This window comes from Giraffa tippelskirchi, chromosome 10 (genome assembly GCF_054371585.1).
Source record: "Giraffa tippelskirchi isolate mGirTip1 chromosome 10, T2T-mGirTip1v1.2.pri, whole genome shotgun sequence".
In the NCBI taxonomy this organism is placed as follows: Eukaryota; Metazoa; Chordata; class Mammalia; order Artiodactyla; family Giraffidae; genus Giraffa; species Giraffa tippelskirchi.
Genome location: NC_137284.1, coordinates 126,652,446 through 126,669,259, shown reverse-complemented (window position 1 = coordinate 126,669,259; position 16,814 = coordinate 126,652,446). Strand labels below are relative to the sequence as shown.

The 16,814-nt window shown below is 39.1% G+C and overlaps 1 protein-coding gene across 4 annotated transcripts in view; it reads right to left on the bottom strand.

The window, feature by feature from the left end:
• Window positions 1–16,814, bottom strand: part of VPS41 (VPS41 subunit of HOPS complex) — a 184,825-nt gene that overhangs the window by 38,176 nt on the left and 129,835 nt on the right. For all 4 annotated transcript variants that reach the window (XM_081537428.1, XM_081537430.1, XM_081537426.1 and 1 more), the window contains 4 exons: window positions 15,402–15,468; window positions 6,233–6,330; window positions 2,735–2,864; window positions 989–1,104 (listed from right to left, as the gene is read on the bottom strand). In XM_081537428.1, the coding sequence (XP_081393554.1) occupies window positions 989–1,104; window positions 2,735–2,864; window positions 6,233–6,330; window positions 15,402–15,468 (411 nt within the window). The remainder of the gene's footprint in view (window positions 1–988; window positions 1,105–2,734; window positions 2,865–6,232; window positions 6,331–15,401; window positions 15,469–16,814) is intronic.

The following is a 16,814-nucleotide window of genomic DNA, read 5'->3' as shown; positions in this document are numbered from 1 at the left end:
ACCAAGGGGCACTTTTCCTTTATGAAACATAAAAAGTAACCTCTATACATACATGTAGGTATAACTACAATAAGATTTTGAAAATCTCTGATTCTATTTTTATTTTGATAAGTTTACAATGATTACTTTACCACAACTGTTTGAAACTCTGATTTATTTCTTTAAGAAGCTACTGGATTCAAAGCTATCAAGGTAATAAAGGTTGATATTTAAACCTTTAAATATCAATAACAATAAAGTATCAATACTTGGACTTCAAAGAGTTTATATATTATCAACTGGTATCAATACTTGGATTCCAAAGAGCTTATACATTATTCAATAAAAACATTTTTTTTTCAATTCGTGTCAGGTGGTTACAAACTTAAAGCACCAAATAAGTGGACTATTTTTTGTTTTTTAGCTAACCAGCAGATAAGCCTCTCCAGAGAGCTTCCCTAACTAAACCACCACAACGATACTTTTGCGGCTATTATGATAATGTTTTCCTTTTTTCAAAAAAAAGTCATGATGGGACATTATCTACTCAAACTAGTCTGACCCAATACTCAATGAAGTGGACAACATCATTCTATCTAAAAAGGCAGTTCAAACCATCCTAAATGAGTATAATTTGATAGCTTTACTTTTACATACGAACTAAGCACAATATAAATGATTTCACTAAAATATTCAAACAGTTGATCCTGAAATACTAGCTTAATTTTATTTTCCTTGAAAAACCACCAAATAAACACATCAGTAGGCTGGATTTAACCTACCCCCTCCCTCCATCACCAACTCTTCCTCCATTGAACAGTAAAGCCAGTCAACCTCCCTGCCATCTTTATTCCTTCTGATTTCTGAAAACCATAGTGGAAAGTTGTTAGCCTCCCACATGTTATTAGCTTAGAGCATTCTAGCTGACCAACATGAAGGATTTATTACAAAAAACACTTTTTATGTTACTGATCTGTCAATACTTTGAAAAAAGTCAAAGCAAAACTACTTCATATTTCTTCTTTTCAAGAAGCCAGTCGATGTGGTCATCTTGGTCTCGTTCCTTCGCTACAACAACATCCCTTGGACTCACGATGTAAAAGAGTGACTCCCCTTCTGAGTACTCTAGAGATAAGAGAAGAGAGGAACAACTTGGGTGACTCAACAGGAGGAACCTGGGCAGTGGTTTGAGAGGACTTGGTTAGACTACCCAACTTTAAGAGTGAGTAGGAAACTCTCCTACCTTTGAAATAAATGTGTTTGGCTGTGTTTGAAGAGGGTGGGAGACTAGAGGTGAGAATGTCAGAATCTATTCCAGTGCTTTAAAAAATATTTACATGTAAAAAAATTTGAAAGAAAAAAAAAGGAAGAGGAGGAGGAAGGAAAGAAGAGAAGGAAGGAAGGAGGGTGGGAGGAAATACCAAAAAAATCTTTAAAAAAATGAGGGCTTAAAAATTATTTTTCATACATTAACATTCTGACCTCAGTTGACAAGTGTTGAAAATTCTTGGTGTCTATTATATATAATTTATCTACTGTACATAAACTTTATTGATGGGCATTTACGGCACAGTTCTTTTTTTACAGAACAATTACGCCCTACAGTTGGCGATAAATGTTTCCTCCTCATCAAGGTCAAGGCCATCTAAAGCATAAATGACAGATGCCCCAAGGCCTGGGGACATCATCTATCACTGCAGCATGTTGTGCACAATGCCGATGGTAAGGGTTTCCTGCAGAATTCAATTATAAAATCTGTTCGGAAGGGTTTCTAAGTGTGCAGCCAAGTTTGCTTTAAGGAAATATACCTCAACTGGATGCGTTCTCTTGAGTCACATTTGCTTTTATCTAAGTCCAGAACAGACACTCCCATTTCCCAGCTAATCAAGGGCTTCATATAAGAAAACTCAGATATAGGGTATTTCTTCATTTCTCTTGACCAAAATAACTGACAATACTCTCAAAATATGTTAATTGCTTTTAAAAAAGGAAAGGTCATCTCAACAGCCAAAGCTGTTCTATTTTTTCATCAATATATTTTTCAAGAATAGAGTGACACCAACAGACCCTGATGCTGGGAAAGATTGAAGACAGAGGATGAGATGGTAGAATGGCATCACCAACTCAATAGACATGAGTTTGAGTAGGCTCTGGGAGTTGGTGATGGACAGGGAAGCCTGGTGTGCTGCAGTCCATGGGGTCGCAAAGAGTCGGACACTACTGAGCGACTGAACTGAACTGAAAATACAGATGCCTCTGGTATGACTACAGAGTAATGGTTCTCCTTTTATTTCCAAGCAGTGACTGAATGCATTCATCTACTCTACAAATATTAGCGAAAGTCTAGTATGTACCACATACTCTTTCAAGCTCTGAGCATTCAGCCACAGAAGGACAATTTTTCTGCCAACCCAGAGTATGCCAGAGTGATATGTCAACCACAGAACCATGCTGCTTGACATCACTGTAAGTCAGGTGTCACATGAAACAGTTAGGACAGGAGACCAAATGTAAGAGCAAAGACCACAAAGCTTCCTTATCTTGGTCTTGGCCCCATCTCTACCCCTCCCTTCTGCTCTGGAACTCAAGCAAGTTCTCCAGCATCTCTGGGCCTTGGCGTCTTAATTTTCAACATGCCAGATTAGCTCTAAGAGCCTTTCAGCATCTTAATTTAAACTTCTGGTTGTGCTACTCAGGTGAAGGGGAAAAAACAAATATAAGAAATCATGTGAGTCAGATCCTTGATCTCTCTCACCTAAATGATAATCTCTACATTCATTTTCCTGAAAGCCCCTCACGGTCAGAGCATCAGAAGAAATCTCTTCACAAGTCTCAGAAAGTGGCTGGATGATATCCAATCTGGGTCTGGCGCAGTATTCTCTTTCCTGGGGGAGGAAGAAAGGCTCATTGGAATTACATTTCTATAAATGATACAAATTAATTCTAGGTAGCCATAATTAAAGGCCTTGCTTTGATAAATTTGGCAGATATAAGCCCTTCTCATCACCAGCTGTGGATAGCTTCAGCAGTGGTTTATTTTGACCTTTTGTATGTATTGTATGTATGTATTGTATTGTATTAGATATACAGAACAGATAGCACTGTACCATGTCAGCAGTCACGGCTGGCTACTGAACACCTGAAAGGTGACGACTATGACTGAGAAAGTGAGTTTTGAATTTTACTTAATTTTCATTAATGTCAATTTAGATAACCCCATGAGGTTAGTGATTACAGTTCTGGTCATTGAAGTTCTAGACCAAGACAGAAGGGCAAAATATGCTTTAATGAGGGCCTATGACAATTCCACTAGCTTAGTAGGTGACTATCCACAGATTACTCTCCTGAGTCCTTAAATCACCCTCGGGAAGTATTGCTGTTCCTCATTTTGCAGAGGAAGGAACTGAGGATCAAAAAATTTACTGAGGTTAAAGTTATGTAAGTAAATAGTAAGACTGGGATTTGTGGAAAAACTGGGACTATATTTGAAATCAAGTTTGTTTTACTGTAAAGCTCATGCTGAGTATTCAGCACAGGGGCTATTTTCCAAAGCAATAAGAGCTAATGCAGTGTGGCACTGCTGCAGAGAATACAGATGAAAGAAAGAGCATGAAAGAAGTCCAGAACTACTCCTGAATCTCCAAGGTCCCCCAATAAAACAGTAAGCCTCACAGATCCCTTTGATCAATTTTGTTAGGTTAACTGAGAAACCATTAGGTTAGCACTGCATCTCATATATTTAAAACATTTCAAAATTAAAAAACAACTGTAAAAGGTCAACTGGTGGAAGAAAAAACCCCAGTGAATATACAGGATAACTGATCAGATCTGTGGAGAAATGACAACTATCTTAATTTGAAAACAACAAAAAGGAAAAAAACTGAAAGATTTGAATATTTTTAAAAACATTAACAGCTGTTAACAATGACAAAAAAATATCAAAATTAGAATCAAAAACAGAAAAAAAGATTGAACCAAACAATGTTAAAAGAAAACCACCCTGCTAGACCATATAAACAGCTCCTTCATATGTAAGAAATCCGTCAGCAAAGTGATGGATGAGAAATCTATCTTCTCGCTATTTTACAACTTTTGTTCGCTGGTCAAATAGTCCTGCTTATGTGTGAACTTCGTAGGAGCAGGAACTTGGTCTTGCTGACTTTTTTTTTTTTTTTTAAGTCTTTATTGCATTTGTTACAACACTGCTTTTGTTTTATGTTTTGGTTTTGTGGCTGTGGAATCTTACTTCCCTGACCAGGGATCAAAGCCACACCCTCTGCACTGGAAGGTGAAGCCTTAATCTTACTGGCCTGCCAGGCAAGTACCTGGTCTTGTTGATCTTTGATACTCCGTGTGCAGCACCATTCTTAACACATATGTGCTTTATTAATGAATGGAAAAAAAAAAAAACATTAAGGGAGCAGCTTCATAAGTCAGGTTATATCAATGAGATGAAATAGGTCACAAGCACCATAAATAATGATGGGAGACTGCACAGCCATATGCACAGAGAATGGAATGATGCTCCCCAAAATACAGCAACACAGAGGAGCTTGGAACTATCACTACAACTGTGTGGGGACATGCATGAAGGCAAAAGATGTGATGGAAAAAATATGCTGGAGTAACATTAAGCCTGGTGGAAAAAAATTTGTTTACTGTTGCATTTAACCTGTCTGTTTGATATGAAAAGTGGGGAGGGCATAGTTGGCCCCAAGCATGCTTCTTTACTCTCTCTGCCTTAATTTTATCAGTTCATTCTGTGCTGAAGGATTTCAGGTGTCCTTTGGTGGTACAGAAAATGAAGAGCTATGTACACCAACACACACATTTTTAAAGCATCTCTAAGATCCTCACTTCTTCCTGTGAAAAAAATTCCATTTTCTAATTTGCTCTTTGAGGTTGGCCTTTCTTGGGTTTTACTCCTTTCCAATATTCTCTTTTATTAACAAAGGTTTCCTTCCTTTCCTTCTTTTTTTTGGTCAGTGGTTTATTAGGCTTTCCCTTTTTCATTTTACTGCCTCTTTCCTTATGTCTTTCAATCACATTCTCAATCCTCCCCACACTCCTCATCAAAAAGCACTGTATTTACTCCCTCAGGAGCCACTGCTTTTCTTTCTTTAAAAAAAAAAAATAAATAAAATAATAATAAACTGATGTCCTGCACAGGGCTAGAAGCCAGTCCTATTGATTTTAGCAGGTTTGAGTGTTCACTTAAGTCTGCAGCATCCCATTGCCTAGCAACATGGGCACTCAGCGCTCCAGGTTACTATAGCGATGGCTTCCTGATGCAAGAGCTCGCTCAGAGGAATGCTGGAGAGTAGCTACCACTTCAAAACTGGGACTCTCAGGGTTTTTCTCCCCATTTTATTCTCTGCTGTTTGAAAGGGAAAAAAAGGGGAGAGAACACAGACACGGGGAACCCACTCACTGTAGAGGGCTAGATGATCAATTGTGTTTCTTTTATACACAGCATCCAAAAGAAAATCCTTTACAATAAACTCTCCTTGTTTATACCCTGAAGCCACCCCTAGCCCCTTCCTAGCAGGACCCCTGGACTCTGACAATAAAGACAAACTAGGAGTGTAGCCGACCTAGGCTTCAAAGAAAGACTCAGTATGCAGGTCCTCCACTGGACCCTATAACAGGCTTCATTCCAAAGTCATGTATAATGAAATGCTGATTCTCTGCTGCTTCCTATTAGCCATGCATTTCATACCATCATTTGCACTGATAACTGAGACTTAGCAAGAATCTAATTTCCAAGCAAGAGTCAAGCTACTCAGAATCACTAGGCCACTGGGAAGTAAACAAGTATGTCTGGACCACAGGAAATAATGGACTGCCCTCTCGGTAATTCACTCTGACCACAGGGACCCCTGCTGATGCTGCAGATCAACTTCATCGCTGTCATTTCAGTTAATGCACAGTGTCAGCTTAGTTTCTTCGCCTTTCAGCAAGAGGAATCCTTCATTCCTTTCGACTGAAGTACCAAGAGACACGGAAAAAAAGGAAGAAAAATTAAAAAAAAAAAAAAAAAGACTCCCTTTTGCTTGGCAACAAAGGCAACCAAGAGTGGAGCTTCTGAAATGTAAATACATTTAAGTCTGCAGGGTAATCTCTCTGCCCTTGTTTTATAGGTCAGGAAGTTCTGCTAAGGCTGGATCTGAGTTCTTTCATGGCAACATGATCTGGGGGAAAGTGCTACAGATGAACCTGCACTTCCCATTGTATTTTAGGTGAAAAAAATTACCGTTTTTTCAGAAACCTCCTTTACGTAGGAAAGTACAACAAGCTGATCACAGAGAGGTGCCAGTCCACTGATGTAGAATTCAGTTTCAAACTGAGACACTGCAAACAAAAGGGAGAGAAGATTCACCATTAATCGCAGCAAAAAGCAGCACACAAAGAACACATCTGCTATGAATGCAGAATAGACTCATTTTAGAAATTTAACATAAAGGGGGCGGAGATAAACATACTTTCTTGATGACAATCAGTACTAGAAAAAATTATCTGGGAACCTACACTTGAAAAATTCTTTTACAAACAAGAAGCAAACTCGACAATAGTAGTAAGCATGAATGGTCAAAAGTGACATTACCTCGTTAGTTTAAAAATGACAGAGTTAAACCCCATGAAGACACTTTGAAATCCATAAAACCCAATCTAAATGATTCAATAACAATTTTAAATTTAAAAAATTAAATATTTTAAATAAATAAAACATACTATTGATGACAAAAATACTTCTAAAATAATTTAAACACAAATTTAAATCTTTCACAATGAGGGCATTACCATGGTATTATGGTCATGAGAAAAGCTCTTTGTAATTGTGAAACTATTAATACTTTCACATTTAATAATCATTTTATCTAAACTCTAAAATAAAAAAGTATAGATATAGATAACATTATGATGAAACTGATGTTAATTCTTCCGTATTAAATAAAGGTCAAAGAAAATAAGAAATTTCTCTTTTAAAAGACAGTCATTAAAACTTAGAAGTTCTATTTCTTCTATTGCATCACCTAAGTATATACATTTAATAACAATAAACTGCAAAGATCTTACAGACAGCTCAATTGTGGAAGCACAAATACTGCTACAGTATGAGTCTAATGACTAGCTGTTGTAATATTTATAACAAATGACTATTTAAGCAACTAATCTTGGGGATGGTTTGTTACACAGCAAAGCTAACTGATACAGTATTAGTACCAAGAAAAGACTCTTCCATGAATCATACATAGCACTGATATATTTATTTGGGCGTAAACTCTCATTTGAACACACCACATTTTCTAAGAATTTCTTGATTCAGTTCTTCTCCACAGTTCTGTGGTATCTGCTTCAAGTTTAGTAACTTTTACGATAAGATGACCATCTTTTTCAAACAACGAGAACTCAGTGCAGCATCAGTTCAGTTCAGTTCAGTCGCTCAGTCGTGTCTGACTCTTTGCGACCCCATGGACTGCAGCACGCTAGGCCTCCCTGTCCATCACCAACTCCCGGAGTCCACCCAAACCCATGTCCATCGAGTCGATGATGCAATCCAGCCATCACATCCTCTGTCGTCCCCTTCTCCTCCTGCCCTCAATCTTTTCCAGCATCAGGGTCTTTCCCCATCAGTCAGCTCTTCGTATCAGGTGGCCAAAGTACTGGAGTTTCAGCTTCAACATCAGTCCTTCCAATGAACGCCCAGGACTGATCTCCTTTAGGATGGACTGGTTGGATCTCCTTGCAGTCCAAGGGACTCTCAAGAGTCTTCTCCAACACCACAGTTCAAAAGCATCAATTCTTTGGTGCTCAGCTTTCTTCACCATCCAACTCTCACATCCATACATGACCACTGGAAAAACCATATCCTTGACTAGATCTTTGTTGGCAAAGTAATGTCTCTGCTTTTTAATATGCTATCTAGGTTGGTCATAACTTTCCTTCCAAGGAGTAAGCGTCTTTTAATTTAATGGCTGCAGTCACCATCTGCAGTGATTTTGGAGCCCAGAAAAATAAAGTCACTCACTGTTTCCACTGTTTTCCCATCTATCTGCCGTGAAGTGATGGGACTGGATGCCATGATCTTAGTTTTCTGAATGTTGAGCTTTAAGCCAACTTTTTCACTCTCCACTTTGACTTTCATCAAGAGACTCTTTAGTTCTTCTTCACTTTCTGCCATAAGGGTGGTGTCATCTGCATATCTGAGGTTATTGATATTTCTCCTGGCAATCTTGATTCCAGCTTGTGCTTCATCCAGGCCAGTGTTTCTCATGATGTATATAAATTAAATAAGCAGGGTGACAATATACAGCCTTGACATACTCCTTTTCCTATTTGGAACCAGTCTGTTGTTCCAAGTCCAGATCTAACTGTTGCTTCCTGACCTGCATACAGGTTTCTCAAGAGGCAGGTCAGGTGGTCTGGTATTCCCATCTCTTGAAGAATTTCCCACTGTTTATTGTGATCCACATAGTCAAAGGCTTTGGCATACTCAATATAGCAGAAATAGATGTTTTTCTGGATCTCTCTTGCTTCTTTGATGATCCAGCGGATGTTGGCAATTTGATCTCTGGTTCCTCTGCCTTTTCTAAAACCAACTTGAACATCTGGAAGTTCACGGTTCATGTATTGCTGAAGCCTGGCTTGGAGAATTTTGAGCATTACTTTACTACCGTGTGAGATGAGTACAATTGTGCAGTAGTTTGAGCATTCTCTGGCATTGCCTTTCTTTGGGATTGGAATGAAAACTGACCTTTTCCAGTCCTGTGGCCACTGCTGAGTTTTCCAAATTTGCTGGCATATTGAGTGCAGCACTTTCACAGCATCATTTTTCAGGATTTGAAATAGCTCAATGGGAATTCTATCACCTCCACTAGCTTTGTTCATACTGATGCTTTCTAAGGCCCACTTGACTTCACATTCCAGGATGCCTGGCTCTAGGTGAGTGATCACACCATCGTGATTATCTGGGTCATGAAGATCTTTTTTGTACAGTTCTTCTGTGTATTCTTGCCACTTCTTAATATCTTCTGCTTCTGTTAAGTCCATATCATTTCTGTCCTTTATCGAGCCCATCTTCGCATGAAATTTTCCCTTGGTATCTCTCATTTTCTTGAAGAGTTCTCTAGTCTTTCCCATTCTATTGTTTTCCTCTATTTCTTTGCATTGATCGCTGAGGAAGGCTTTCTTATCTCTCCTTGATGTTGTTTGGAACTCTGTATTCAAATGGGAATATCTTTCATTTTCTCCTTTGCTTTTCGCTTCTCTTCTTTTCACAGCTATTTGTAAGGCCTCCTCAGACAGCCATTTTGCTTTTTTGCATTTCTTTTCCATGGGAATGGTCTTGATCCCTGTCTCCTGTACAATGTCACGAACCTCTGTCCAGAGTTCATCAGGCACTCTATCAGATCTAGTCCCTTAAATCTATTTCTCACTTCCACTGTATAATCATAAGGGATTTGATTTAGGTCATACCTGAATGGTCTAGTGGTTTTCCCTACTTTCTTCAATTTAAGTCTGAATTTGGCAATAAGCAGTTCATGATCTGAGCCACAGTCAGCTCCTGGTCTTGTTTTTGCTGATTGTATAGAGCTTCTCCATCTTTGGCTGCAAAGAATATAATCAATCTGATTTCGGTGTTGACCATCTGGTGATGTCCATGTGTAGAGTCTTCTCTTGTGTTGTTGGAAGAGGGTGTTTGCTATGACCAGCGCGTTCTCTTGGCAAAACTCTATTAGCCTTTGCCCTGCTTCATTCTGTACTCCAAGGCCAAATTTGCCTGTTACTCCAGGTGTTTCTTGACTTCCTACTTTTGCATTCCAGTCCCCTATAATGAAAAGGGCATCTTTTGGGGGTGTTAGTTCTAAAAGGTCTTGTAGGTCTTCATAGAACAGTTCAACTTCAGCTTCTTCAGTGTTACTGTTTGGGACATAGGCTTTGATTACCATGATATTGAATGGTTTGCCTTGGAAACGAACAGAGATCACTCTGTCGTTTTTGAGATTGCATCCAAGTACTGCATTTTGGACTCTTTTGTTGACCATGATGGCTACTCCATTTCTTCTAAGGGATTCCTGCCCACAGTAGTAGTTATAATGGTCATCTGACACTAACTGTAATAATCCAGTCACAGAAAGACAAATATTACATGATTCCACTTATATGAGGTACTTAAAATAGTCAAAATCATAGAATCAAAGAGTAAAGTGGTGGTTGCAAGGGCTGAGGAGGGGGAATGGGGAGTTGCCAATCAACAGACATAAAGTTTCAGTTAAGCAAGATGAATTAAGTTTGAGATCTGCTGTACAACATTATACACATCATCAGTGACAATACATCATACCCTTAAAAAATTTGTTAAGACAGTAGATCTCATGTGAGGTGTTCTTACCATAACAAAATAAAAAAATTCAGAGACCTAACCACCTGCATCCCCACAAAAGTTTCCAAAACTACCTTGATGCACCAACTAAACTTATGTCGAACACTAAGAAAGCACACATAAGAGCTTTTCCTCTTTTTCAAAGGGCTGCAAGAATCACATCCCAGTCTGGATGTGATTCTGTTTCCTCAGAAACAACTTGACAGCCATCCCAGGCAACTAGGTTCTAGAGTTCTCTGAGAAAATAATGAAGGGCTGTCAGTCCCAGAATACAATAAGGGGAAATAACATTTCTACTTTTCTAAATGAGACACTTTACTGAACCCAAATAAAACAAAAACAAATGTACTGTGTTTCCTTTTTATCTGGCTATTTGAAGAACAGGTAAGCAGACATCCTCACTGGCATATTTAAAGAGTCTTCACAGAATTTCTACCCCATGGTTTGTATCTGAGTGCCCAGAGAAAACTGCTTTTCATCAGTTACTCTGGCTGCAAATGAGGGCAGGGGTTAGGCGGAAGGCATGCAGGGAAGAACGCATCACACAGTAGTTAGAGGCAACAGCTTTGAAGCTAGGCTTATCTGGGTTCAAATGCTGCCTTCTCTGCTTTTGAAGGCATCATCTTAAGCAGGTTACTTGATCCCTCTGAACCTCAGCCTCTTCACCTGTAAAATGGGATAACAACTCCCTCCACTGGAATCATTGTGAAGATTAAATGAAATTCTGTTTGCAATGCATGTAGCATGTGCCTGGTGGTGGTGATTATAAAATGAACAAAATACACTTCTTACTTCAGGTGCTGCAGATTTCTTACCACTCCTTATTGTAGAGAAAATTTATTTATTCTACTTGCAACAAACATTTGAGCCTCCATCACTGAGTGAGAAAGAAGAGGGGGAATGGACAGAGGAACTGACATGTAATAAAACAAGCACAATAAAACCTTAATTGCAAAATCAAGGAGGTGAGTAAATAGGAACCCACAGTAAAATTCTTTACTTTTTTGTATGTTTAATAATTGACATAATAAATTATTGGGAAAAATTAAGGCAGAAGAGAAGAATTAATAGACTCGAGAGAATAGAACTAAATTCTAAGAGAACAGAAAACCACACAGAGTTAAACCCATAAGCAAACCTTGAACTATCCTGATTCCTGCTGAGACTGTGACATGGAGATAAACTTTGTTACTCTCGTGCACAGAAGAACTGTCCCACTGCTGGAACCTGTGTGTCTGAGTCAGAATGCTAACAGGTGGCTGGAGAGAGAGACAGTTAGATCTAAGAAGGGTATTAATTTCACAGCTTTCGTATGTCATGCAAAAAGCCCTTCAATTTCCAAGTCACCGTTTTCCCAGTCAATCAAGAGGTTGAAAATAGAACAATGTACTCAATAGAGCCACAGCATATAGTCAACTGAAGATATGGACTCTGCTTAATTAAAGTGAAAAAGATGTCCCTTGCTTTTCTCCTCCCTATCTTCCTGGCTCCTCTCATTCTATATAGCTTCCCATATAGATTTTCTCTTATTATTTGTTTGAAACAAATTCCCACATGAGATCAAGACTAGGGAGTTAATCGTTAATTCCTTGCATGTAAATTACCTGCCCCGACAGGAGATGCCCCCCAAATGACACACCAATATTGGATTCATTTCCCAAGAACATATCAGCTCCCAATTACCATGCCATTGGACCAAGGATGACTTTGGTGAAAAGTTTCATCTCCGTGTCTAAATCTCAATGGGAATCAGGACAGTTCAGGGTGTTTTTGCTTAAGGATCTAGCCCTGTATGGTTTTCTGCTCTGTTAGAATTCAGTTTGATTATCTCTAATCTATTAATTCTTCTGTGCTGAATATTTTCCCCCAACATTTTATTATGAAAAGGAGCAGAGGATTAGGGAGTCCCGTGACAAGACACCCATTAAGTTAAAATAAGTAAAGCAATCATGGACCACAACATATTTTATTTTAACACTGTAATATGGAAGAATAAATGACATCTAAAAAGTCTTAAGTAACCTTATGTCTTCATGGTTGAAGACTGGCCAGTAAGCTTAATATTTACTATCAATATTATCTTTCGCTTACAAGAATAAATTAATATCTTATTGAGAGGAATAACTTATACATTGTTTTTGAGATTCTGCCTTGTAAGGAAGAGCTATAAACAACTGCCTTCTAAAAAATGTACAGCCACAGGCATTTCTTTCATCTCAATGCCATTTTCACCTCATTTAGTAAAGAACAGTGGCTTATACTGTCTAGGGCTAAAGCAAATTGTAATCCAGACCCGCTAATATTTCTCTTTTCCTTTATCCTAGTCAAGGACTCTTATCCAAACCACTTTGCCTCCTGCTGTGGAAATGGTTTATATTCTTAAAGGTTTGCTCTCAAGAGGGGAAAAAAATGGTACTTAACCACTAACCATAGTAGTAAAATGTCTGTAATGTGATATTGTTGGTACCCGCACACAGTCTATTTCACGGAAATTGTAGTACAGATGAACTACACTTTAATAATGTGATCCCAGGGCTCTAGCTATTAGCAGTTGAGGAGCTGGGATGAAAGTCTACACAGTGATGATAACCACTGTGGTTCAGTCAGCACCTACTGTATGCCAAGGAGTGTGTTGCAGACTTTCTTTACATCACACCTAATTGTCCCAGCCATCTGGAATGGTAGGTCTCATCATCTCCATTTTATTTCTTTTTATTTTTTACTAAAAAAAAAATTTTTTTTTTTTTTTGGCCACACCATGAGGCACATGGGATCTACTTTCCAGACCCTGGACAGAACCCGTGCCCCCTGCAGTGGAAGTCTGCACCACTAGGGAAGTCCGTAACCTCCATTTTACAAGTGAAGAAAGTCCAGCTCAGGGACATTAAAGTACTTATCAAGATCAGATCGGAATTCGGCAAACTGCCTGGCCTCCTTGCTTGGTCATTCTGTGGGGTTAGATTCTATCCATTTTAATGCCATGGCAATAAGATCTTGGATGAGTTATTTACCACTATGAGCCTCAGTTTTTTTCATCTATAGAATAAGAAGGCTACCACCTGCCCTTCAAAGGGCTACTGTGATGGTAAAGTGGACTAAAGCAGATAGTACACATAGCACAATGCCCCATACCTAGTACTTGAGTAATAATACCAAGTAAGGAGGAAAGATGACACTGCTACATTTTCATGCCTTTCAGGCAATTTTTACATCCTAAAATTCCCAGAGTTATTGCCCTTTTTTATTTACCTGCATTTAAAATATTCTAATACTTATCTCTCGGGACACAGCATTGAGACGTTCAGGTTTTTTACTGGTGGGCACGGGAGAAGCAGGAAAGAAGAGAGACTGAAATAATTATCTTTATCTTCTAGTTCTGCCTTTTTATCAGGTTACTCAGTTTTTCTCATTACCATTATATTCTGCATACACCTATTTTGTCCATACCCCAAGCAATCCAAACTGTGAATTTATATATTCATTTATCCTTCTAAGGCAAACAACTACAATGATCAAAACCCTACCGCCAATTTATGACTTCAAGTATAAAATATTTAAATGTTACAAACATATTAGCCAGGTGGGAATGTCTCTCTGTTTGTAGAAATACAGTCTTGTGCAAATGATTTATCTCAGCTTCTCCCTGCTTATAACAACCCATCAAATGTATATTCCTCATCTCCCATCCAAATGGGTAAACAAACTATTTACCTGACACATAAAATGGCAAACCTTTTTTTTTTTGCCACAAAACTCTGTCTTCTGTTGTTCAGTACTAAATAATACAAAAAGAGTTTTTATTTTATTTGTTTAACTGACAAATGTCAGTCAGTTTTCACCTTTTCTGTATGAATAACTTTGGCACTAGGTCATAAAACTCAAGTTATAAAAGTAGTGGCATAGCCTCCTTGGCATACTTTTCCTGAATACTTGTTTCCCAGAGTCACTGATTCATTCAACCTAATATTACTTTGTACCTACTACGTGTCATGCGTGGTGCCAGGTCCCTGAGAAACAAACACTGAGCAAAAACAAGGAGGTTACAAGGAGGTTACATCGGTTACTTCTCCAGAAGTCCGATGGAAGAGACAGAAATGCACCAAATAATCACATGATCACTGCAACTCAAACAACATCCAGAAAGGGAAATGCTACATGTCCATCATGGGGGGATGTGATCTGCTTAGGGGTGGCCAGTGGGCTTTCCCAGGAAAGCAACATTTCAGCTGAGGTTTAATTAAAGGTGATAAGGGATCCATAAGCAAAAAGAGGCAAGACAAACATTCTAGAGAGACGGGAAGAAGCACAGAAGCAGCATGGGTGGGTAGAAGAAAGCCAGTGTGGCTGGAACACAAGAGACCAAAGAGACACTTGTTATGAGCTGAAGTTAGGAAGGCAGGTGAGTGCCAGTGCAGATCCCCATGGTCAACTTAAGGAGTCTCACCTTTACCTAAGAACACTGGGAAGGGACTGAAGAGTGGTGACGCTGTCTGATTTGTATTTTGACTGCAGTGGGGGGACTAACGCACAGTAATTCATGCTGGAAAGAGATGAACCAGTTAAGTGTCTGCTGCAGTGATCCAGATAAAAGACCACGGGAGCTTGGACCAGACCAGTGATGAGGAAAGTAAATATTTAGAAGGCGTAAAGAATCAGGACCAAGTGTGAGTACTGTGTTATGAGCCGTGAATGGACTCTTGGAATTTTTACAAACAACCTATGGGACGTATATTCTTTTCTGCCATTTTGTAGATCAGAATATTGAGGCATGTGGACATCTGTCCAAAGTGCAGGTAGTAAATAATAGAACCAGAACCCCAAACCCATGGTTATTTAATGTCAAAGCCAATTACAAAATTATTGTTAAAAACTCGAAATAGAGTTAGGACAAAAAGGTCTCTATAGCCAAGTTTCAAAACTCAAAAGCTTCTTGATCTATTTCATCAGGTGCCAGTGGTGAGCCCTGAAGAACATGGCCTTAGGTACCTCCCTCATAACATGGATTCTCTTTTGAAGGTTTACACCACAGAAGGCATACCTATTTCAACGTATCGACTTGGCAAGTCCCTCATCTCACTGGCGTGCCGTTCCTTCACCGAGCATATCTAGAAAGGAAAGTCAAAGGTCATTTTATTCATCTGATAGAAAACTCTTCATCACATCTCATTCAGGATATGGTACTTTTGCTAAATTAGCCACGTAGCACTGAAGACAGGATGCACACATCCTACCCTATGACTTAAGTGATAGAAATCAATTTCAATGCCATAGAGCAACCATCACCCATATTCTCCAACACGGTGTGCTCAGCTGCTCAGGTGTGTCCGACTCTTTGTGACCACGTGGACTGCAGCCCCCAGGCTCCACTGTCTGTGGAATTCTCCAGGCAAGCACACTGGAGCAGGTTACCATTTCCTACTCCAAGGGATCTTCCCAGCCCAGGGATCGAACCCACATTTCTTCTGTCTTCTGGATGGGCAGGCGGATTTTTTACCACTGAGCCACCTGAGGAGCCCTACTCTCACGGTGCCAGGTCCCGGAGATATTATTCTCCAATAAAGTTTTATTCAGGGACAAAGACCCATTTTCTGCAACTCTATTGACAGACTCCTTCAATCATCATCCAAATAAAACTCCAGCAAAAGCACAGAGCCCCAAATGCCCAATGGCTAGTCTGGGCAACACCCACATAGGTCTAGTGTTTCTGATCATATTTTAATAATTTATTTCACTGTTGCTAAATAATACTTTGCAAAAGGTCACATGCTCTTCTTCTTCTCTCAAGCTCATTAAAATAAATGTATTACACAATTTAAATCAGGGATGGTAACTGCAGCCCAGCCTCTGGTCTATTTTTTTTACAGCTTGTAAGCTGAAAATAATTTTTTACATTTTTGAACGTTTGGAAAAGTGAAGAGAGGAGGGAGACTGGGAAGGAGAAACAAATAAAAAGGAAATTGCTTGGCAGAAACAATATGTAGCAGGCAAAGGGCTTCCTTGATTGCTCAGTTGGTAAAGAATCCACCTGCAACACAAGAGACCCCGGTTCGATTCCTGGGTAGGGAAGATCCACTGGAGAAGGGATAGGCTACCCACTCCAGTATTCTTGGGCTTCCCTTGTGGTTCAGCTGGTAAAGAATCCGCCTGCAATGCGAGAGACCTGGGTTCAATCCCTGGATCAGGACGATCCCCTGGAGAAGGGAAAGGCTACCCACTCTAGTATTCTGGCCTGAAGAATTCTGGGGTTGCAAAGAGTCAGACATGACTGAGTGACTTTCACTTACTTCACTTAAAGTTTAAAATCTTTACCACCAGCCTTTTACAGAAAGTTTTCCAACTTGTATTTTAAATTATATGTATACAGTTTGAATAGAAATTTTATAAATTTATTTTATATATGTGTATTTGTGTGTGTGTATATATATCTCTCTCTCATACACACACAGCCCAT